This window comes from Nanorana parkeri, unplaced genomic scaffold, assembly GCF_000935625.1.
Source record: "Nanorana parkeri isolate BGI_ZX_2015 unplaced genomic scaffold, ASM93562v1 scaffold176, whole genome shotgun sequence".
In the NCBI taxonomy this organism is placed as follows: Eukaryota; Metazoa; Chordata; class Amphibia; order Anura; family Dicroglossidae; genus Nanorana; species Nanorana parkeri.
Genome location: NW_017306444.1, coordinates 1,039,984 through 1,065,568, shown reverse-complemented (window position 1 = coordinate 1,065,568; position 25,585 = coordinate 1,039,984). Strand labels below are relative to the sequence as shown.

The 25,585-nt window shown below is 41.9% G+C and overlaps 1 protein-coding gene across 1 annotated transcript in view; it reads right to left on the bottom strand.

Moving 5' to 3' along the window:
- Positions 1-501: 501 nt before the first annotated feature.
- The window catches only part of ARAP3 (ArfGAP with RhoGAP domain, ankyrin repeat and PH domain 3), an 89,950-nt gene continuing 64,866 nt past the window's right edge, over positions 502-25,585 (bottom strand). The window contains exons 24-34 of the mRNA XM_018554886.1: positions 24,494-24,562; positions 23,488-23,562; positions 21,761-21,875; positions 20,984-21,112; positions 18,190-18,323; positions 16,166-16,248; positions 14,702-14,737; positions 14,525-14,588; positions 12,953-13,090; positions 3,870-3,908; positions 502-1,484 (exon numbers count right to left, since the gene is read on the bottom strand). Of these exons, the coding sequence (XP_018410388.1) occupies positions 864-1,484; positions 3,870-3,908; positions 12,953-13,090; positions 14,525-14,588; positions 14,702-14,737; positions 16,166-16,248; positions 18,190-18,323; positions 20,984-21,112; positions 21,761-21,875; positions 23,488-23,562; positions 24,494-24,562 (1,503 nt within the window). The 3' untranslated portion in view covers positions 502-863. The remainder of the gene's footprint in view (positions 1,485-3,869; positions 3,909-12,952; positions 13,091-14,524; positions 14,589-14,701; positions 14,738-16,165; positions 16,249-18,189; positions 18,324-20,983; positions 21,113-21,760; positions 21,876-23,487; positions 23,563-24,493; positions 24,563-25,585) is intronic.

Sequence of the window (25,585 nt, the reverse complement as noted above, 5' to 3'; positions counted from 1 at the left end):
CATTACAGAAACCTACAAATTCTTAACTCCATAAAAATAAAAGTATAGTGTTTTCATAAATTTTACTTTGCAATTGTTTGTCGCACATAATCAACTAACAAATTAATTAACATCTATAAAAATAATAATAAAAAACGACGGATAGCATATTTAAATGTTTTTAATTAAAATAAGCAAAAGTTCCATCACAAACATATTTGATTACATTTGGACTTGCAACCTTACCTCATTTTAAAACCGTTTTGGTGGAAATCACTTTTGTTTAGAACGCTACTTGACTATTCATCAATGTTTTTACCCAAGATTCACCTTTTTTTTTTTTTAATGAGTCATATGTGAACATGGTGGAAATTATGTAATTCTAGGACGAAAACATTAATAAATAGCCCCCATATTGTCAAACATGGATGTATAGTTGGGGAGAGTAATTGTAAGCCTTGAATGGCATTGCTGTGTAATCAGACTTTAACTTGTTGTGTAATCAGACATAAAAAAAGACAAACATCCAAATGGCATAACTATTATTCCGGCAACTTTACCTTAATAAAATATATATAACTTAATAGTCACAAGAATTAAATAGTTTTAACACATCATTGACTTTATACAATAATGGGAATGGATATTGAGTAGCAATGTGCTGAAGCATGGTACTGATCTAAAGATGAATATCTTTGTACAAAGAATATTTAGTTTACATTTAGGACATATCAAAGCTAAAAGCCAATGACTTCATAGTGCCATGTTAGCTCATGGTTACAGTTTTCATCTGGACTCACGTTCATATTTCAAATCAATATACAACAGAGTGCCATGCCAGAGTTCAAGACTGAAGATAATTCATAGGATAGGGACATACTAGGTCACGTCACTTGCTGACCTGCTCCTGAGCCAGTTTCATTTTTCTTATTAAGCATGGAGTTGAGCTCCTGGACCAGCTTATCTTGCATATTCATAGCAAGAGGCAAGGTTTTCTTCCACACCGGAACCTTTGGTGAGTCTGAAGGGGCTGTTGGCTCAAAAAACAGTGGTAATGTGCTCAGGTCGAGTGTGCTTTTTCCACCCTGTGTTCTTGTAGTACCTAGTGGAGTTCGATTTGGCTCCACCTGCCTTTCTAGGGAATTTGATTTTGTGATGCTAGGACCGGCACCTCTGTCTGCCATGACTGATTTATTGCTATCACTTGGGAAAGTCTTCAAATTTTCTACACAGATGTTTCTGTCTAGAGAATGAGTCTTGTTATAATGCTCTCTGTCGGTCCTCTCTGGGGAACTGGGTTTTGTTGGGAGCGATGTAGTCGCCTTTATCTGGTTTTGATTTGAGTTTAATACAGGCTTTTTTGTCCGGTCCAGGAGGAGAGGCAGATGGACTCGTTCTGTTGATAGTATGCAGTGAAAATTTCCTACTTCTTCATACACAGGCTCATGCTCATCATCTTGGATTTCCTGAAGCTCTTCTAGAGAATCTTGATGCATCTTCATAGGCTAAAACAATACAAAACCTGTCAGAAAACAACATAATACTTTCCCTATAACCACAACAGCTGTAAAGAAAACCTGTGCTTTACTCATGCAGAGCAAAGCAACCAGTTTGCTTTAATGACGTGAAGGAAATACCTGATACGTTTGGGTATTGAGAAGTATGTGACTCACTTCGTATGACATTGCTGGTTCTTCTTGATTGACCCAGCTCTCCGAGGACAGTGAGAGTTCCCCACACTGTTTAAGCTCTTACAGGGGCAATTACAAACTTACAGAGGGCTTCCTTTTTTTATCTCAGTGGTTCCAGAGAGCTCAGGAAAAGTGAGTATGTGCCACTAAGGAGTCTGTCCCTGTTCTGCATTGGAAAATGACAGGTTCACATAAAGAATGTTTTTCCCTAAAGAGTGAATGGCATTTACTTGCCACAAGAACTTGGATTTACTGAACTGCCCATTGAACACTGCATGGCTGGATACAGCAAGGTATTTGGGACAGGGTCAGCACTGTGAATGATAGATCTCCTCCATATGATATACACCAATACAGTGGCAGGTGTGTTCACTGTGATGTTCAATGAACATTCTATATTTTTACAGCTGAGTTCCACTAACCCCGTGGTCTATGCAGTCTAACATAACAGAACATAGAGAGAAACCTGGTAGTTTTTTTTTTCAGTTAATGCAAGTAGTAATACACAATCACATGGTAAGCAAACATACCTTACATGCACATGCAAACTCAAGTACATTCAAGTTAGTCTGTAGCTAAACACCAAAAATAAATATTTGAACCTACTCCCACCAACTGCTACTGGCAACCAAAACCTGTGCCACCAATTGCTCAGAGCAGCAAAGTAATAGACAACTTTCCTAGTTCTGATATGCTGACCATCACATTGCTTTTTAAGCTAATATGATTTGGATATGGGTGCTACTTATGAAAATCTGTATATGTATTCAACAGTTAATGACTGATTTAAAAACAAATGTATGCTAAGGAATGAACATCTGCAGCAGTCATAGAACAAATCTCAGATCATGCTTACTTATAATGGTACTGGAAATCCTAAAACCACTAAATAGTGCTCATTGGTAAAGCTGCTCTCCTTTCACCCAAAGTAGTCATATATCTGGTGTAACAGTAAGACTGCAGAATTATACAGTATCAGTTACAATTTGAAATTTGTCCGCCCAAAAAATATGTGACAGAAGAATTATCTATACTGAAATGGTTTCATAGCAGGGATACATCAGTTGTAGAGCCCTAAAGCAAAATCAGTATAAGGTCATTCTCAATGCAGATTCACCCTCTCTATTTAAACTGGTGACCATTGTTTCCAGGACAGAAAGTAATGGGAAATTCAAAATGTTAAACCCCAACTGAACATAAGAATTATAAGTTGTGATGATTCCAAAGCTATAGGTCTGACTAAGCAGGGGAGTACATCAGACCTATGCAGAGGGAACACTGCTTCCACACAGAGAGCAAGGGTCTTTCTCTACAGCTTGCTGACAGGGACATACTTTCCTATTTAGACTGTGGCGATTTTCTATTAAACTGTAAGACGTTGCACAGTCTTGAAGCATCTGTGCTTCAAGGCTTCATAGCAGTCATATGATCTTCTATCACTACTGTTATGAACTCATTTAGTTGCCCCTATGTAGTCTTACAATTTTTTGGGTAACTGGCAAATATTTCAACTTCTTAATACATTAAGGATAATCTGTTTCATTTACCTCCCACCAGCATTACAGAGAAGACCCTGATCACAGCAGAGCCAGCAGATATGGGGAGGACCTGTCCTTTTTTCCCCCATATGTTTCTAACATCACAGTCAAAGTTTGTACCCTTAAGAAGGCTGGCATATACATGGAGAACTGATAGTTCAGAATGAGTTAACTAGAACCCCAACAACAGGATACCAGGTAGAAAAAAAACAACTTATCCAATCGCAAGCAAAGCTGTCGATCACTCCCATGCCATACATGGCTAGCATATACATGGAGAACTGATAGTTCAGAATTAGTTAACTAGAACCCCAACAACAGGATACCAGGTAGAAAAAAACCCACAAACCAGCAATGGCCTAACTCTGAATACTAGGAAAAATGACATGCTTATTTATGGCTGCCTTTCATGACAACCTACTTTCTGTAAGAGAAAAAAGTGTTCTGTTAGGGTTAAGAAGTATCTTATTTTGCATGCATTTCTTTTGGTTTAGTTTTTTTTAACATGCAAAGTAGTGGTTATAGATGTCAGAAGATTACAGAAACCAGCCGACACAACATTTGTGGCTGCCATGCTCTAGATGTCTAGAAAACTGGTGTGCATTGTGCAAAGCATGGTGAGTGCACATGCAAGGGAGTATACTACCACATATATACTTACAAAGAACATTGACAGAGTCCGTCTTGTATGGAGACGACGCTAAGGAACAGAAACATGGAGGCAAAAACATTGTTAACAAAGGTCAAGGGGTATTCCCTTGGCTTGGGCTGTAATGGTTTCCTCATAAACTTTCCCTTTTGATAATCCTTGTGACTTTTTTAAATTTACTATGGACTCTACTCTCTTTGGATTGTCTTAACTCCATTTCAGAAAGGTCATTTACAGTAACAGTACACTTATCATAAACCTACCAGTAGACTTGCCACAGGCATTTCATATGACGATGCAGTGAATAAGCAGTGACAAAGATGCGTCAAAACGATCAGTAACTCTAAAGATAATGGCAGCTGAAGGTACAAGGAAATGAGGGTGGCCTCATCCCCATCTACCTAGTCATCAATGAGAAAGCCTTATGGAGCGAAAAATACGGTAATTGTTGTGATAATTCATTTTGCAAAGAATCACGTACAAGGAAAAAAATAAAACTAAGTGGAAATTTACTTCAAAGTACAAATGCTGTACTCCTTTATCATAAAGATTGCCCTCTTGTATTTTGTGGGGACTTAAAAGTGAACAATTTTCCAGTGATATACTGCAAATCTTAAAGGAGAACTATGAGATGAGTGATTTCCACTCACCTCATAGTTCTAAGCCGACCTGTGACAATGAGACTGTCACAGGTCGGCTCAGTAGATCGGGAGGTGAGGGAACACATACCGGGTTCCCTCACCTCTTGATCCTGTCACAGCTCTCTGCCGTGACAGGGGGAGGGGCTGGATTCCCCTCTCCCCGCTCCGATCTGCCAGTGCTGACAGGCGGAACGGACGGGGGAGGGGGCGGGTAAAGCTGGCTCTGCCTCTAGATAGGCAGAGCCAGCTGTCACTCACGCAGCTGGGCGGATCCCGTCATCTAAGTCGGGATCCGCTCCAGGTGCGGCGTCTCAGTATACCGCGAGCTGTTGCTCGCTGTATACTGAGCTTAGGGTAACAGGAGGACGCTAGTTTGTGTCCTCCCGTTACCCCAAGGAGAACTATGGGGAAAAACACTGACCCCATAGTTCTCCTTTAAGAAAGGTTCAAATCCCAGTCAAGGCACTATCTGCAAAGACTTTGCATGCTTGTGTGGGTCTCCTCCGGGTACTCCGGTTTCCTCCCAAACTCCAAAGACATGCTGGTAGGTTAACTGGCTCCTGTCTGAATTGTCCCTGTATGTATGCATGTAAGATAGTAAGATAGGGTCCTTAGATTGTAAGCTCCTTGAGGGCAGGGACTGATGTGAATGTGCAACTCTGTAAAGAGCTGTGTAATTTCATATTTCTTGTAGTTGAGGTTATAAAACAAATCTTCGAAAAAGTTAGCTGCAAGGCAAACCAACAAACCTAAAGTCAAAGTTTATTTTAAAGAACAAAGTATTACAATGAAAGAAGCAAGAAAGAACTGAGAGTTCAGTATAGTGTTCTCATTAGGATTCATTTAAAGTCATAGGGGCTGATTTATAAATCTTCCGGCCCAGCATATAGTTAGGTGAATGTCGTTTGCATGGCATTACTGTCACGAGATAAAGCCAAAGAGCACAAGAAATTCCTATGCTCTTCAGTGTCATCTGCAAACCACATTCACCCAACCATAACCTGGTGGGAAGATTTATAAATCAGCTCCACAGTATTACAATGAAAGAACCGACAATTAACTGAAAGTACAGTATAGTGCTCTCATGGGGGTTCATTTCAAGACACGGTATTATAATGAAAAAAACCCCAAAGAACTGAAAGTGGAGGACAGTGCTTTCAGTTTATCATCTGATGTTGGTTTTGTTCCAATTTTAGCCTAAATCAAAACCACAGGCTACAATGTTAGCTCTACTCTGTTAAAGCATACATACGCTTGGTAGATTTCATTATGTTTTGAAGGTGGACACCCATGGTACTTTGTTACAGGATAAAACTCCAATTTCTGTAAGAGGGTATGAAGCATTGCCATTGCCAGATGAATCTGGTGTAAGCTATAGACATCGTATAGGGATTGCATTGCTACAAGTCTGAAAGGTGGGAGTTCTGTCCCTCATTTATTTAGAAGCTTGGAGCCATACATAAATGCAAAGATACCATTGTCAGTGTTGTAACACACAGTGCTCTCTACTTAAAAGTATTCGTGCACCGAAATAAAAATGTCAAAACCGAAAAGAAACCAAAATAAAAAAGAAAATGTCAAGCCGAAACCGAAAATGTTTATTTTTTTAAAAAATTTATTTATTTATTATTTTTATACACTTTTTTTATATTTATTCCTATTTATTAAATGTTTTTATTTTTTACTTTACTTTTAGGGCCTTCGGGGTCCTAAAAGTCCTCAATCTCTTTCTCTGCAGCCCCTGTTATAAATAAACAGGAATCCTTTATGGGTGTTCCTGTTCATTCATAACATGAGGACATAGTGTGTTTACTATAACCACAAATATGAGTGATGAGAGGTGATGTAGATCACTTCCCACTCATTCATAATTGAGGCTATAGTAACCATACTATGTCCTCAATTATTTACAAACACTCAGCGATCACTGAGTGTTTGTACCGCTCTCTATCCTGACAGCTGTTCGCTCGCTCAGCCTGCTGTGACAGCGCTGGCTGTCTCCGCCCACACAGCTCTCCTCTGATCTGTGGCAGGAGGCTGAGCAGTGTGGGAGAAGAGACGTCGGTCGCTCACAGTGCTCTCCTCCCACACCGATCGGCCACCTGTGACAGTCTCTCTCCTCAGTGCTGGGACACAGAGCAGTGCCCAGTGTGGAGGAGAGAAAAAATGGATGCACCGCTGTATCGGCCAGAAAATTGCACTTTTAGCATCATGCCAAAAGTGCCATTTTCGCCCGATATGTTTCGGCGGCCCATATATCGGTGCATCTCTACTTAAAAGTAATGTCACATGCAGGTTTCTGCTTTATACAAAGACTGTGGGCAGCATGGTTTCTTAATGGTCAACACTCTTGCCTTACTGTGCAAAGTACAGTTCCTACAAGGGACACTATGGAATTTCAGCGTTGCTCTTATTGTGTGTATGGATTTTCTCTGGGTAAATGATTTTCTTCCCACGACTCAAAAACTTCCAAACTAGCCCAACTTTGTGGATCTGTGGGTAGGGTTATAGTATTGCAATCTCTTTTCTATGTAAAGACTGTGTGAGTTTTAGCTTCCAATGGTAGCGCATTAAGGACGCATCCACATGAGCCTTGAACCTGACCCAGCATCCTCCTCATAAAGGGCTTTGCACAGGTGCACCATCATTTGGTGCTGGTGGTGGCCCAGACCCAGGAATGAAGATTTCTTCCCACCCAGTTCTCTTAGAATTCTACCGGGTCCAGGATCCCAACTATAATCCAGAAAACCGGAATGAGTTGTAAAACCAGCTCTTTCCTGGTAACAGTACTTTCCTGGAGCCGCTCAGCCAGAGCTGAGAGTCCTGGGTGACCCCTTTCCCACTCTACATAGTGGCATTGCCATGCACTGCCACAACTGATATAAATGGTTCTATGGATTCTGTAATGGATACTGCATGTTGATGCTATACACATTACTATAACAAAGATCATTTCAGAAATTATAGCAACAACATGTGAACAGACCATGCTTACAGTGCAGACATTTCAAAGCATGTCTCCTGATCAGCTCTGTAGTTTGGTGTGGTAGCTTGGTAGCTCTTTGACACGGCATTTGACACACAAACAAGAACTTTACAGCTGACATTTTTTGTAATACTATTTTAGGTTTGTAATATATATATCTCTATCTATAGATATAGATATATATATATGCAACTTATAGAGGTTGTCTACGAAAGTGTTAAACACTATTCCTTTGCTTACAAAGAAGGGGATATCTGTAATGGAAGTGGTTAAGTACAATTATGACAAAATGCCTATCTCAATAGACAATTGTAATACATATATATGTTAAGTTGCTTTTTGCTCGTTTGCCTTCCTCAAAACCTTACTCAGATCCGAAGTACGCAGTAGAAATAGGAACCAAGTTGGCGCCTCCTATTCAGACAACACCCAAGACGAAAGATATAAACATCTATAAACATCTTGGCAGGAAGTTATGCATAAATGGATCTAACCAATGATAAGCTAGAATATATAAACTAACATACTTTTCTGCAATGCTACGCTCAAATATACACGTTCACCTGTTAAATAAAAACCCTGGAAAGGAGAACAGTGTTTTTACACTGACTGAGTTAGCGTGATTTCATTTTTATCTCCGAGAGTATACTCTATTGAATCAGGCCAGGCGGCAGATATAAGTACGGAACTTTTGATCCGATCTAAATTTGGAACCAAGTCCAAAACATATCCTCCATACATTTTTGTGGAAACGCCTGAGTTCGTGGATGTTTTAGATATATCTAAATAACCCTTCTGAGATGGACTGGATGTTAGGGGAAATGCTGCCATAGATATCTATTAAGTTTGCATATCATTGAAATCATTATAAGGGGCTTATTAGCGCTTTCCATAATGCTGGAGCAATGAGTGCCCATGGGGAAAGGGCTCACAGTATCTTGCTTAGATGAAGACCTTCCCTCTGACTGGGTCTCATTGAGCATATTAGTTGTAGGGGCCAGCCACTTGGGTGGCTGCCAGAGCAAGAGATGCAGATCTGCAAACTTAGCAGGGTGGTGAACTATGAGTGTAGCTTTATGTTGGAGTTTTAAAACTGTTGTGTTACCATTAGGGCCAGCTGCAGACGGCTGGATTCCTCTTTGTGCCAGACCTAGCATTGCACTAAAAGAGCAATATTACGCTGTCAACTGTTACAGATAGATCTTCAAAGCAGTTTTTGGGACTGTCACCTAAAAAGTATCATGTAGAGCAGTGTTAGGCTACAACACAGTTATTGAATCAGCAGGGGTGATGGTCATAGTGTAACTGACTGTAAGTTGCTGTTGCATGCTAGAATTTGTATGTACCAGAGCAGGGTCGTCGCTGTGGTGAGTAAAGTTTACACTTACACCAGAGCAGGGTCTTCTGCTGTAGTGAGCAGAGTTTACACATGAACCAGACCAGGGTCTTCTGCTGTGGTGAGTAGAGTTTACACATGTACCATAGCGGGATCTTCTGCTGTAGTGAGTAGAGTTTACACATGTACCATAGCGGGATCTTCTGCTGTAGTGAGTAGAGTTTACACATGTACCATAGCGGGATCTTCTGCTGTAGTGAGTAGAGTTTACACATGCACTAGAGCAAATGGTTTTCTGCTGTGGTGAGTAGAGTTTACACATGCACCAGAGCAAAGTCTTCTACTGTGGTGAGTAGAGTTTACACATGCGCCAGAACAGTCTACTTTGTGGTGAATAGAGTTTACACATGCACCAGAGCTGAGTCTCCTGCTGTGGTGAGTAGAGTTTACACATGCACCAGAGCTGAGTCTCCTGCTGTAGTGAGTAGAGTTTACACATGCACCAAAGCAGAGTCTTCTGTTGTATATGCACATCATATAGGATATTAGGTATAATTGACAATGTAATCCTTCATATTCCAGCCACAAAACATCACCTGACTGGACTTGAGCTCAATATCGCACCTGTCTTAAATAGATTTGGATTGACTAGTAATTTTTTTTATAATTCAGTCATTTGATGTCTTGACCAAATTTCTGGATCAAGCAGCACAACAGACAAAATGTTGATTACAGCATTAAGGCCTAAATGTAGTTATCATGAGCTTTACTTACAACTTGACCTTACTTGGCCTTTGTTAGCAGAGATCCTTTAAACCAGCATGATGTCAAACTATATTCTTTAGAGCAGGGGTGCCCATTAGGTAGATCATGATCTACCCGTACCTCTCAAAGCTGATGCTGGTTGATCACGAAATGTGTGAATGGCGGCCCCTTTACTCCATTTTGGTATATTTATTTTGCTGTGCACTCATGATTACCTATTAGCCTGAGATTGCTGAGCCAAGCTCCCTGAGACCTTTCTGGTGGTTGAAGTGCTATGTATTACATCAAAGAATATTAGTTTACACAGCCTGTTGCACTACACTTTTTGCAAAATACAGCAAGGTGAGCCTGGAGAGAGAGCGGGGAGAGACAGACAGGAGAGAGAGCAAGGAGAGACAGCCAGGGGAGAGAGCAAGGAGAGACAGCCAGGAGAGAAAACAAGGAATGACAGCAAGGAGAGAGAGCGCGAGGAAAGACAGCCAGGAGACAGAGCGAGGAGAGACAGCCAGGAGAGGGAGAGAGTGAGGTAGGTTTTTTTCGTTGGTAGATCTCATGTAGCTCGTCATTTGAAAAGTAGATCTTCACACAAAAAATTGTGGGCACCCTTGCTTTAGAGTATACAGTTAGCATTCATGTGGCTGTAAAAACAGAAGTAGAGCGTCATATTGAAACTGCATCCTGTTTTGCTGATGTGCGAGAACTTCTAAATGTGTCTTTTTAACTTTTCTCGGAATAAGAGTGGAATTGGCAATGTCTGGTCCTAACAAAATGCTGGTAAAACCACCAAGATTTTAAAAATTTTCCCCAACTATAGAGAAAAAGGTATTAAAAAGGCACTTCATGGACACATTTGGTTTCCAACCACAGAAAACATTATAACTTTAGAGCTTCGCAGTAAATATCTGCGAAGCAAATCTGTCATAAGAGAAACAAAGGAGTAGCCAGTGCTAACCTTTCCTTCTATAGATACTTGGTTGTCATCCTTACCCCATTGCTACAATATGTAGAATCACTGGGCAAATACAAGTATTCAGACAAGGACTTTCAATGTCCATACAATTTCCAGGTCAGTGAAAGCATTAAAGTGAGAAGGTCAGCATTACAACCAGGCAACTAATATATTCAGATAGAAGTGAGCAATGGCAGCCCCTGTATTTCTCTCATAACAAGCTTCCTCAAAATACAACTATTTGAAGTCTTGAAAAGTTAAATAATCTGACAATATTTTGTATGTTAGTGAGGTATCTGCTCTTGACGTCATGGACATTCACACATGCTGTGGTCATCATGAGGGGTTCCCACTCTCCCTGTAAGGTATTTATTTTATTTATTAATTTGATGTATATTATGAAGAATGCAGGAGGAGAGGAAACACTTAAAGGTTAGCCGGAACTTCCAAAACTCCAAGTTGGACAGGAACAGAGTCATGAGTTATGGAGGGGAAGTCCAACTGTTGTAGTCTAAAAGACATACACAAAGCCGGGGCTGACCCAGTCCACCAGGCTCTATAAATAACTAAACATGTTTCCTGAAATCTATCATGTATTTATTTTTTCAAACTCTCAGGAGTTAGGATGGGTTCACACCTTCCTGTATGTGTTTTTATACTTGGTGTTAACACGCTATTTTCACCGCATTTTCATGCATTGTGTGCTAGTTTGTTGGGTTCTGTCAACCAATGCAATGTTGAGGAAAGTTGAAGGTTGCAATGGGAGGGGCTGGTTACTATGCGCTAGAATGTGTCAAAACACGTGTTTTTGTGCATTGCCATTTCCTTTAATAGGGTCTGCAAAGTGCGTTGACGTATCAAAAACAGGCATGGGCTTTTTTCAGCCTACGCATGTCAAAGCACCGCACAGATCAGTGAACTAGCACCATTAAGCAGAAGGAAGAATTTACATGCATTGACACGTCTGCATTCATAACATGAAGAGCGCCGTGTGGAGCCTGTCCTATTTGTTATTAGAGTAAGGACTGGTTACGGAATTTGACAGGTCGCGTAACTGGGCTCTACTCCTGTTAGATTTTTCTTATTTTTCTTCAATTCATTCATCAATTCTTTTTAACTGTGCTCCACTTGCTTTGAAGACCTGAAGCAGGCAGAGTGTAATGGACATTTGAAAAGCTCACTGCTGTTCAATGTGTGATGTTTTCTTGTGTTTATTAAAGGAGAACTATGAGATGAGTGATTTCCACTCACCTCATAGTTCTAGCCGACCTGTGACAATGAGACTGTCACAGGTCGGCTCAGTAGATCGGGAGGAGAGCGAACACATATCGGGTTCGCTCACCTCTCGATCCTGTCACGGCTCTCTGACATGACAGGGGGAGGGGCTGGATTCCCCTCTCCCCGCTCCGATCTGCCAGCGCTGACTGGCAGAACGGACGGGGGAGGGGGCGGGTACAGCTGGCTCTGCCTCTAGATAGGCAGAGCCAGGTGTCACTCACGCAACTGGGCGGATCCCAACGTCCAGGTCGGGATCCGCTCCGGCTGCGGCGTCTCAGTATACCGCGAGCTGTAGCTCGTGGTATACTGAGCTTAGGGTAACAGGAGGACGCTAGTTTGTGTCCTCCCGTTACCCTAAGGAGAACTATGGGGAAAACACTGACCCCATAGTTCTCCTTTAAGCTTGAGTTATAGCTTCAATAAGGCCATACTGCTGCTTTATAACTAGGGCCCTTAGTTGTTTTATCCAACACACCATACCATGTCCATTTAGCAGGCTCTACTTTTCAACTCGGTACAGTTTGCTTGATAGAACTAAATGGACCTTACAAAGATCTCTCATCCCAAATGATAATGGATGGGCCTGGAGATTTACACCTCAGGCACCCAATGCTAAATCATGTTGGAAAAGGGTGGGAAATCATGCGTTGCCATATTCCAGTGGGTAAAAGGGACAGCAAACAAAGTGTAAGTATACACAGTGGGAGAAGTCAATGGTGGCATCATGGGGAGGTACTGGGAAGCAACCCATCCATTCATTCTTCATGTAGCATTTTTTGTGTCTTGAGACAGCTCTGGGTGGGGCATGCAAGTGAGCCTGTCCTGCATTGGCAGTGTACAGCTATACTTTGTGACTTGAGCTGCTATAAACAATGGTACTTCATGTGTCCATCTATTACCTTTTTTTCAAATGGCAGATGCATTGAGACCACGTTGGCAACTAGCATTAGCATGTGGAGATTACAGTTAAAGGAAATGGGGGCCACATTTCCAGCTTTGGTCTAACACAAATTCCATTTTATACACAGTCTTTAGAATTAGTGCACATTATCGTGTAAGAAAACTACAAGTCTGCAACACTAAACTTAGCATGCATCATTTTGCCCCAATCATCCTTGAAGCTCCGCTACTCAAACTTACCAGTGTCTGATTAGCTGTCACCATGGTAGAGTTGGTGTCATCACCACGAATCGGAACTAAAGGCATTGTGCCAAATTTTTGCTTGGTTACATCAGAGGAGGAATGGCGCCTTAAAATCACTGGGCGGAGGTCATCATGCTGCAAAATATTTTGTTTTTAAATAGAAATATGAAATGGTTTAAAATATTGTTTTACCATTAAAAAAGGATGCGTGATGTTTGGACATGTTTGTTATTTTTCTCTTTAAAGGGAAACTCTATGTGTGGAGGCAGCCACCTTGTTAGGGGTGGGACTTTGCTTCCTCAAGTTAGAGAGCTGTCCCCCTGATTATTGGTGATCTGGGTAGGGGTAATAGTCAAGAAGCAGCAGGAGGGGTCAATAAAGCAGAGGTCCACAGAATGAAGCAGTATCAGAAAACTGCATGCATTGATGGTATTCCGATACACCTTTCTCTCCATCACAGAAGGGACAGCGAGCAGTACATTGGTAACATCAAGAAATCTCATTCCACCCAGGTGAGTATACACGCTCCATAGAAATGAATTGCGGAGGCAAGTGGGTCTCTTCCATTCTTCCCTATAGAGAATATGCACAATAGCACTGTACCAGAAATATGGTGAAGAAAATTGAAAACCAGTAGCTGAGCAGTGTAGAGGGAACCACGCAGCTTCCAAGCTCTGATTTTTTTTTCTTTCTTTGTGTATACTTTTTAAAGGGGGAAGGAGTTGGGGAGACACATAGACAGTTTATGTACAGCTGTCCATTGAAGGATAAGTCTCCCACAAATGCTTCTCCTTACCACCGCCCTCAGTATGAAGAATCCCTCTAGGACCACATTCCTGATAACTATGGTATATTTTCAGTTAATATGCATTTGAGTTATTAATGTGATTTCTACCTTATTGTCATTTTTTAAAAATGTAATCTTCACATTTTTAGGTTTGTGCTACCATATTTCCATTATTATATTCTACATGCAGATTTATCAGTCCTCCCCCTGTTGGGTATTCAGTTAGCCTTCTTAATCCCCCCAAAAAGTTAGAAAAGTAAAATAAAATAAATACTAATAAAATAAATATATTTTAAAGCCCCATTCCCTGCATACATGAACATGCAAACAAAAAAGTCAGTTAAGCCTGTAAGTGGAATGTGTAGATTCAGAAGTGGATGAAACTCCATTGTATAAAATGGATATTTTGTGTCCACAAGCTACAGAAGCAGCACTTGCTCTTGTTCTAGGGCAGAAATGGGCAACTCCTTCCAGCTGTTGTGAAACTACAAGTGCCATGAGGCATTGCAAGACTGACAGTTACAGGCATGACTCCCAGAGGCATAGTGGGATTTATAGTTAAAGCACAGCAGGAGGGCTTGCTCTAGGTTCTGTGGCCCTTGATCTAGGTTCTGTGGAACAAAACAATGGTTGTTCACTTCATTAGTTTTTTTTTTAAGTTGCCAAAAGTGAAAGATAGAAGCTGATTGGTTGCCTTGGACAACTGCTCCAGATTCTGTCTGCTCCAGTTTTGATAAATTCCCCTCGTTATATATATATATATATATATATAATTAAATTACCTGTGCCTTAAGAATACTAGTGATCCAGTCCCACATCTCTGCCTGTGTTATGCAGCATAGGCACCTGCAATATAATATGTAAAGACAGGTTTACATATAACAATTAGATATTTTTTCATGAATATAGGAGCAATCATCATGCCTTGGCACAAGTATCTTAGCGCTCAGTATACTTACAACTGCTGTTTATCCAAGTGTATAGTGAAGCCCCATCTAATGAAGAAACAGGGAATTGCAATCAGTAAAATGTAATAAAACACTGGTAAGCTTTGTCAGGAAGGCAGCACAGAAGACAAAGTTCATTTTAAAATGTATATCATATAAACCCTAACAGTGAACTTCCTTTATATGCTCCCTTTTGGTCTGTTAACTATACCATTAAAAATGTTTGGTTATAATTAGGGATGCACTGATACTATTATCGGTATTGGTGCCGATACCGAGTATTTAGGCGAGCATTCGTACTTGCCCAAATGCTCAGATACTGGAACTTCCTGTCAGTGGGAGATTTCCTCGACCCGAAGTGCCACAAGGGAACATGGATCCGGCTTCCCAGCCAAGCAGGAAGCCGGGCAGCAGGTAATAACCAGCCATTCAGCATCAATCCGGCCAAAACAGCATGGAGCTGGCTTCCCGGGCAATTAAGGTTCTTTGAGCTGTTTTCTTCTCCTACCACCATTCAGTAGTTACAGGGCACAGGAGGTCAGTGTTACTAACACTGTTCAGGAATATTGGTTGTGTTCTGCACTTTATTTTGTCTGTTTATATGCTAATTTTTGCTTTCAAATTCTGGCGGGATTTGACGTCAGTATGACGTCATGGGGAGGTTCTGTGGTGTATTCTGTGTGGTTCACCGGCCCGTTCGGCATTTGTCTCCCGAGCACCGTTCAAACAGGCCGAAAATCTTACGATTTGTCCCTAGACAAAAGACGTGCGACCGTACAGTAGAAACGGTCACACGTCTTCATTCACACTGCTCGATTCTCGTACGATAGTGGGATTTCCCGCAATTCTCGTACGAGAATCGAGCAGTGTATGGGCACCTTTAGAGCTCTGGGTGGGATGAGATCTCCAGTCCTGGGGCCAGGTGTTACCAATGACCAGCTTGGGCTGATCAAGCAGCTGAGAGTAGCCTTATTAGGAAGCCAGCCCAGAGTTGTGGGAGAGTTGTGTGGGTGCAGGAGGCACACGGACACACGCAGACTCGGGTGCGTGCTGGACACGTGGAACAGCCAGGGAAGGCTGGGAGAGGTCGGGAAGGTCGGTGACCCTAGGACCTGTGGGACACGCTGCTGAGAGAGCAGAGTGAGGGCTCACGAGGGGTGAGCAGTGCCAGTTTCTTGGAGCTATGGAAAGCTACAGAGCGAAGTTAAAAGACTGTCCTTTATGTTGCTGCCAGAAACTGTCTTGTTCAACAGGGGAGGTCTACCCTGTGGATGGAACGAGATGTTTGGAGTTTGCCCTTAATAAAACTGCATTTTACTTGCACCCCCTGTCAGTGGAGTGTCCTTGTTACTACATATATATATATCTCATTATTATTATTATTTTTTGATGCAGAAATCAAAAGTAAAATGTAAATCAATGCATTTGTGATAGCTGAAGTAGTTATTCCTAAAATGTGATAAAAGATGAACGTACGGAGTTGGCGGTTTCACTTTCTTTCTAATTCCCATGTAAACCTTGGCAGTTTCAAGAGTCCACTCTCTTTCTGGTTTGGAACTCTGCAACATAAAATAATACGTTCAATCAGTATTTACATTTAGGCTAGTGCATATGTAAACCCAATCACAAAAAAATATCAAATGTCATATTAAATATATTTAAATCTGCATCTTTCATAAAAAAATATCTGGTGATCCTGTCATTAAGGCCCTTGTTTAGATACAAAGGAGTCTCCTTATAAACAATTTGGAAAACCATGTGTTCTGCGTATCTCTGCATACCTTCCAGGCAAAAACAAATGTTCTTAGTATATTTTCTTTTCAAGTTGAATGTCACATTTGGAAAATACTGCATTCCTGCTGGTACAAATATATCCTTTCTTATGCACCTATGTGGCCATAATGAGTATTACATGACATTTGCAGGGTGAATTGTTTATACAGAGACCCCTTAGTGTTATGGGGTGACAACACTCTGTGCCTGTCTCCCAATTGTCACTCTGCGACCCGAGCATCCAATGGCGACCAAAAACATTTTGCCACTGCTGTCACTATCAGGACACCTGCTTTCAGAATTGCCATACAGCCATCACTGCATGCAGACAGGAAATGGCTGCAAAGAGACTTCAAGAGATCAGCAGCACTAAGATGCAAAAAAGGATGAAAAGGTACAAAAAAAAGTATTTTATTTAAAAAAAATGCACAGGTTTATGATACACAGTGCTCCAGCAAACTAAATGGCAGTCTGTTATGGCATCTCAATAGCAGCACATTGATTTTAGTGTACTGCATATGAGGAAACTCTCTGCAGCAAGGAGATTTAGGGGTCTGTTCATCATTTTTTTTCACCCAAGATTAACACATTTTTCTAACTGAATCTGATGTAACAAAGTTTGTATCTGGGGTGTTCAAATCTGGGGTATATGAATCTTACGTGAACATATTGATAAATAGACCCTAGCCTTCAATGGCAACTAGCAAATTAAAAATGTGTCATGAGGGTTAAACTCTGTTTTCTTAACCAATTTCTTGATTGGGGTCCATAGCTTTCCTAAATGTAGCTGCCGGTACATTTGAGAGAACTGTGGCTGCAGCGGCCTGTGTCACTTCAAATCCCCGCTGCTCTCTGCGCCTGTATTGGCAGAGGCAGCGGGGACACCGACCGCTGCATTCCTAGCTGCCCCTGTACCTCTGCTGTTGTCCCAGCGTCCTCTTCCCGCGGGCCGTCTTCTTCTCTTCCCCCGGTCCGGCCGATCCTCCGCTCCGGCCGCGGCTCCTTTGCCCCGCCCCCTGCTTCCTCTTCGTCTGCAGGCTGGGAGCCATACCCAGCCTGCTATTGGATATTGTAAAATGCAATAGCCAATAGCAAGCTGGCTATTGCACCCGCCCACTGCCTGCTGTCAATCAGCATGGGAGGACCTGATAGAGAACTTTCTCCTTCAGGCCCCTCTTCTGCTGAGTGACAGCAGGCAGATGCAATAGCCAGCCTGCTATTGGCTATTGCAATTTGAAATATCCAACAGCAGGCTGGCGCCCAGCATTAAAATAAAATTCAAAAAATAAAAAAAGTTTTAAAACAAATAAAAAACTAAAAAACTTAAAAAGACTACAAAATTTAGAAAAAAAAAAGTTAAATAAAAGTTAAAAATGCAAAAAAAATAAAATAAAGTATATTAAATTAAAAATAGAAGAAAACACTTTTTTGGGTGTGTAATTTTGAATACATTTTTTTTTAATTATACTATTATCTTCTGAACAACAGGAACAGACAGCAAAACAAATGTGACCCTTCCCTATGCTATCCAAAACTAAAAAAAAATTTTTTGGCTGGAGTTACACTTAACAAATGAACCTGTTCCGACTTGCATACAAATTCAACTTAAGTACAAACCTTAAGTGCCTATCTTGTATGTAACCCGGGGACCGCATGTAGTGTGAAAGCAAAAAAGAGGAAGTAAAATAAAGTTATAGGAAGTAGAAGAGGGTTTAAGACGTACACACCTTTTTCTCTTTAAGCAGAAGAAGTTTGCGATCCTTGATAACAAAATATCTCTCCTGAAATTTGCTGGCCAGCAGCTTTGGGGTCTCTTCTCTGCATTTCAACAAGCCACATTTTGGGGTTTCTCTCTTTGTACCTAATGAACACATGTAAGTTAGGGGTGCATTTGCTTTTGAAAATCTTTATTAAGTGTCAAATATACAGTACATACGGTATGCACATTTAAATAAGTAGGAATTCCTTCAAAGCAGTGTCAACCTGTGGTTAGGCTATGGACATCACTGTCCTCTGTAGCTGCAGGCACAACTCATCCTTAAATGAGTGAAAATCACTCATCCTCATAGTTCGAGCCGGCGTGTGACAATGAAACCGTCGCATGTCGGCCGAATAGATCAGGAAGTGAGCGAACACATACCGTCACTCGCTCACTTCTCGATCATCTCCCTGCAGAGAGCCGTGACTGACAGTCACGGCTCCCTGCAGGCATTTTCCCCCGCTCCGATCATCCAGCGCTGCAGCTCGTGATATACTGAACTTTGGGTCACGGGAGGAGGTTAGTATATGTCCTCCTGTGACCCTTAGGAGAACTATGGGGGAAAACACTTACCTTATAGTTCTCCTTTAATAACCCTGAAACAAGTGTGTAACACAAAAGGGGCCATTTAGAACGGAGATCAGATACCTCCATCAATAGGACACCGCCATTATATTACAAAAATGCAAAGCACAGCGTGGAGCCTGCAGTGTTGATCAGAGTGTTTACATTACACTGCAAAGAAAACTCCATGATAGGGGGACAGCCCAGTTATATGACCTTTGAAAGTCATGTGACTGGTGTCTTCCTGCTCCTCCCAGAACTATGGGAAAAAACACTTACCCCATAGTTCTCTTTTAAACTCGCAGCAGAAGCAATGAAATTCTTCAACAAGTTGACTCTCAACAGCAGAGCTCAAACTGCTCGCAACTTCCAGTACCAACTTAGCTGCCTTCCAACCTTCTAATCTCTAAGGCTGGGCACACACCTTACAACCATCGCAAGGCTTTTGTCTTGCGATGGTTGTAAGGTACTTAAAAAAACGTACGATCTGCCTATCTTGCATAGGCAGATCATACTTGCGATGATCACAAGCCACGCCCCCTGAGGGGCGGGCTTCCGATGACCGCAATGCTGAACGGGCAGTGTGCGCTTGCGCACACCGGCCCGTACGGCTTTTATCGTACGGACATGCCACAAACCCGCCGAACATCGTACCATGCTCGGCGGGTTTTCGAACATGTCCGTAAGTTTAAAGTCGTGCGACCTTACAGTAGTAGAGGTCGCACGTCTTCCACACACCTTACGATAATCGTACGATCGCGGGATTTCCTGCGATTATCGTACGATTAGCGTAAGGTGTGTGGGGACCTTAATGTAGGGGTCAGCAGAGTGAGCTGAGCTGTCCAGAGTATAAACTTAGCTAACTTTAAGTGTGGTTTGGACTAACAAATATAAAAATATAACCAAGGCGCTGCTCAAAAAACAAAAACAGTCTTCAGATGAAATGACCAGATAACCAACAAAGAAGGATCACAATAGACCTTATTTGCTTCTAGTCTGGACATGTATGAATCACCTACAACTCTCCTGTGATATAGTTAATGGAATTGATAATGCTTATATGAGATGAGATATATGATCATGCAATGACTGAATCAATATATAGCTCTAGCTCGATCATTTCCATTGTCCCCCCAAATTATATGTATGCTTTGTATCTTCCTAGATTGTCAATATTTGTCAGATTTTCCCATCATCACGGAGGGCCATATTTCTTACAGATTAGGACAGTATTTCTCAACCTTTCTCGAGTCACAGCACACTTGTAAACTCTGCAAAATCTCAAGGCACTCCAGCCCAAGGTGTCATGTTGGTGCGCGTCTTGTCGCGTGTAAGCTTATTCATTTCATTGGGCTGTGGCAGGTGCAACAAATGCGGCAAAGAAGATCATGCAGCATTTTGAGCAGAAAGCTTCACACGGTGTTTGACCATGCATTTGTGTGCATTTGACGCGCCTCAGCGTCAGGCAAAAACATGCATTTTACCAGATGCGTTTGCGGTGCCATTAACAAGTATTGATCCCACAAGCACGTCACATGCATGCACTACTTTATTGTGGTACCATGCGTTGCATTGTGGGTGAAAGGTGTGCTTTTAGAGCCATTCAAATGAATGGCTACACAATGCACTTGCTGCCCTTTAACACATGGTAGGATGCTCTTGCATTTGCCGATGCTCTCGGCAAAGTATGTCACATATCATTGTTTGTCCCGCAAGTTGCCTGACTGATTCCTAGCAACCAATGATGTCATCCATCACTAAAGATATTGTCAGCAGTCACAGTTTAAGACTGTGGCCGCCAACAGTGTCTATAGCGACAGATGCTTTCATCAGTGGCTAAGATTCAGTCGGATGCCTTGTGGGATGCCCGCTGGCTCCCTTGCTACTGTGGAAATGGATACCCACAAACTGCAATAAATTTGTGTGGGCTTTTTGGATCCATTTTGCTGCGGCATCCTGGATAAACTCAGGCGGCACACCAGTTTTGCGGCAGCACCCCAGTTGAGAATACCTAGATATGGGCCCATAAGAAATAGATACCATGAATAGCCTGATCTTCACATGTATGAGTCCTGTGCATGTGACAAACATGAAAATGCTGAGAGTCAGCAGTGGCCAATGGAGAAGATGACTGTTTTGAGAAATGGGGCAGTGTCAGAGGTAACATACTTCTACAGAGGTCTGTGGCCATGATCTACCTGTAAACAGACAGCTTCCTTCAGCAAATGAAATCTTCTTCACAAGCAGGTAAGCAGAGCTAGGCTCTGCCAGCTTGCACCACTGCAGGGCTTGCTCTAGGACTCTCTCCTTGGGATGTAATGGTCTCTCTGTAGAAAAATAAGAACATAGTAAATATCAGCAAAGAGTGATTCAGGAGTGGACTTGCCATGAATAGACAAACGTGGCTTTTTAAAGCTGCTTTTGCATTCTCATAAACTTGTATGGTTTGAAAACAAACAATAGACCATGTTCACAACCCCTTACAAAGCTCTTCATACTACCCCATCATTTTACAGGTTTTCCCTTGTTTGTTTAACTATTAGAGGTGCAGAGGGTAACTATTAGAGGTGCAGCCCCTGTACCCATGAGGTCAGTGGGCCCAACATTAATACCTCCCCTAAAATGAACATTAACAGTAAACCTCCCCCTCAAACACCTAACCCTGAAGCAACCCCTTAATACCGAACACCCTCAGCACTAACACTTAAAGCTTTAAAAAAGTGAGGTTCAGCAGGTTTAAATCTTTAAAAGATGGCTGCACTACTTGCCTTCAATCCAGAGCTATCCCCTGCAGTACTTCTTCTCTACCACTAGTTGCCACCAACCTTCCAGGTTGAACGATGCCCAGCATCAACCTACTGCTTTGAGCCCAGGCCATCATGGACAGAAAGAGCTGCAGTATATGTTAGTGCTATAACTTGTTCAGTAACCATCCTGGCCACATTTTATCATTAGCATTCATCGCCTTTGCTTACCCAGTTCACCATTTTCAAAAACTTCAAAGGTCAACCAGATGTCTGTGCTGGCTGGAATATTCCTCATGTCCAAAACCTGATTGGTCAGTTCTTCTGCAGTCATTATAGGAGAGACCTAGAAAAAAACATAATTTTTATAGTAAATCTTCCTCCCACTACTACCCATGGTGAACATTTGTCATTTTTATATAAGACGTTACGAACTAAACTTTTCTTTTTATAGCTTTTAGAAGCTATTGATATGGGTGTCCCTTTAGGCCTGGTTCAAACTGTTTGTTGGTGTGCTGTGGTGCCATTCATTTTGAATGGCACCCCAACACACCTTGCCAACACACGTGCATTGCAGCACAGCACAGCTCCCACTAATGTGCATTGGTGCGCCACATTACAAACACACCTCTTTTTTGGTGTGTTTTAGTTGGTTAGGCAACCGTAAGAATGCCCTTACTCAACACATGTTGCCTGTGATGTAACACATGCATTATCACACCACAACCGTGTGAATCCAGGGAGTAAGTGGCTCTAAAATTCTGGTGTAAATGTCGATACTAAAAAGAAAGAAAATGTGACACTTCCTGAGTGGTTTAATGATCTCTTAAAGACACAATCAATTATGTAATTTTAAATAGTCCATGTTTTTGAGTTTGTGATATTACTAACAGGGTTGCCCATGAAGTCCATTAAATAAAAATTAGGGATGCACCCATACCGGTATTACAGCTTCCCGATTAGCAGGGAAGCCATCCCCATGCTTCTCGTCACTAGGTGACGAGAAAGCATGGAGCCGGCTTTCTGACCAATCAGAGGAAAGAGGTTTAACATTGAGGAAAAGAGGTTTAAACTTTGCCTACGAAAAGGATTCTTCACAGTTAGAGCTGTGAAAATGTGGAATAAACTCCCCCAGGAGCTAGTTCAAAGCTAGCTCGGTTAATTGTTTTAAAAAATATCTGGATGTATTCCTAAATGCACAGAATGTTACTGGATATTGAGTTATTATAGGTATATTAGGCATCGGAGATTGTGGATCCAGGCAATATCCGATTGCCTTATGGGATCAGGAGGGAATTTTTTTTCCCCCCTGTTGGAGCAAATTGAACCGTGCTTTATAGGGTTTTTTTTGCCTTCCTCTGGATCAACATTGGGTAATTGTGGGCATAGTGTTCTGTTTAGGCTTTTCTTTTCTCTATAGGTTGAACTCGATGGACTTGTGTCTTTTCTCAACCTGACTAACTATGTATAACTATGTGTAATGACTCCCTGCCTGGCTTTCTGATTGGTTGGGAAGATGGCCAATCAGGAGGACGAGCACCATGTAATGACACGGCACCCGGCTTTCTGATTGGCCCGGGAAGCCGGCTCCATGCTCCCTCATCATGAGGTGACGAGGGAGCATGAAGCCGGCTTCCCGGGCCAATCAGAAAGCTGTGCGTCATGTCATTACATGGTGCCCGGCCTCCTGATTAGCCAGCTTCCCGACCAATCAGGAAGCCAGGCAGGGAGTCATTACACGCTATCTGGCTTCCTGATTGGTTGGGAAGCCGCCTCCATGCTCTCTCGTCACAAGTGCTCGGCACCGATACCGATACTAGTATCAGTATCGGTGCATCCCTAATAAAAATGATTCATTATTGTTCCTTTGGGATGGGGGAACCCTGAAAATGTCTTTGGATTTATACATATACCTGTGTTATAGTTCCATATTCTACTATGGTGTAATGATCACTGACCTTTAAAGTGACACAGCAGTCTTGTTCTTTCCTTTCCAAGTAAACCTCAATAATGAGATCTCCGGCTTGTGACAGCTGTTTAGAGAAAAGTATCTTTTTTATTAGATTTTGCCCCTAGTTAATAATTCAAGAACATCACTTGTTTCATAGTAAACATAAACTCCTGTAAAACATGAAAACATTTACATTTAAAAGATAAGTTCACTTTCATACTAACCCCACCCCTGACCTAAACAATCCCACCGTTCCCCTCTGCAGATCCGTACTTACTTAGATCTGATGGGCACAGTTCTTCTATTGTTCACATTCAGCACTGCTCCCTCTGCTGCCCAAACCTGCACATTACAGTCCCAAAGACTTATATGGCGCTGTCTCCCAGAAGTGGAAGAGATGGGAAGTGTCATGTGTTCCCCCATACCCCGTTAGACCAGGTTTTTTTAAATTTTTTACTGAGGCTCTGGCAGCAGATGGTGCTGGTGTTAGCGGAGAAGAAGTGTCAGTATAGTGGGATCTGTACTTTGCAACACAACTTAAAAGCCACTTTTTAGCTGTATGAAGAAAGAAACCATTGACAAACTACACAGCAGAGGTGAACGGCTACTAACCCCTCAAAGGCTATTAAAATGATGGTGCCCGGAGTTCACCTTTACCTCGTTAAGAGATTCAGGGCTTGTTGACACCATCCCCAGACCAGAAAAAGGTCATCTTCATTTTTGTTTCTGTATTCTGATGCATTTTTGTTAGTCTCAACTGACTTTCTGGTGTGTTCCAGGGCATTCTGGTGCGTTTGCATGCGTTTACATGCCGTTTAGTGCGTTCCAGAGCTGAGAAAATATTGCATGCAATATTTTTTTTTTTAAACGTTCTGGAATTGAACGCACCTCACTTTTTACCGTAGCAATGAATAGGGATGCATTTTCTGGTCTGGATCTGGTCTGCACATGGTGTGAATGGGTCCTAAATTTCGATAGAATGCATAACAAAGAAACACTACAGGTCATGTTACCTGTACATCTTTCCAGGAGGTGATTAGGCTGTTTTCCAAATCCATTTGTGTCACCTGCTCTTCATCAATCTAAAACCAATAATAAACACATTTATTTTTAGTTTTTGTTGTCAAAATTGTAATTAGACAAATGATATAACCACTCCATCATTCTAGAAAAACTGCAAGTATACGCTCCTCATGGTACTTTCAAGAGTGATTTGTTAGCCACAAAGCTGTATGTGGTAGACATTGTTCCACTTCCTGTTTCCTTCCTTTTTGAGTAAAATAAATGACAAGGGGGGGAGGGTGTTCATTTACTAAAGGCTGCATCTACCGTACGGTCGCACGATGTTTGTCTTCCTAGCACGCTGGAAAACCTGCCGAAAATCGTACGATTTCCGGCGGGTTGGTAGCGTGTGCGGAAGACGAAAGCCGCACGGGCCGGTGTGCGCAAGCCGATGTGCGCACACTGCCCGCTCAGCATTGCAATCATCGGCAAGCCCGCCCCTCAGCGATGATCGCAAGTACGATCTGGCTGTCCAAGATCGGCAGGTCGTATGAAATTTTAATGACCTTACAACCATCGCACAACAAAAGTTGTGCGATGGTTGTATGGCCAGCTTTACCCTGCAAAGTGCAAATTCCCTTGAAAAGTGAACAGCCTCTTTGTCTTTAGCAAATCATCCCTGGCTATCAAGCCAAACTGCTCCACTGTATTCACAATAGCCAAAAGTGATATTGATCATGGCCCAATTTATAGCATATATAAAACTAAAGTGAGTGTATGTATCAAGTTCTTTTCATATTGTTATATAAGATTTATTTGAATTGGTTATTTATCCAACTTCTTTAATTATTTTGCCATCTGCTGGAGAAATGTAGGCATTACATGCACTGTAGCTTTAAAGGAAAGTTATACTTTAAAGCAGGGTAGCCAAACTCCGGCCCTCCAGCTGTGGTGAAACTACAAATCCTATGATGCATCTCTCTCCGGGAGTCATGCCTGTGGCTGTGAGAATCTTGCAATGCCTCATGAGATTTGTAGTTCCACCACAGCTGGAGGGCCGGAGTTTGGCTACCCCTGCTTTAAAGGGTATCTAAACCCCAAAC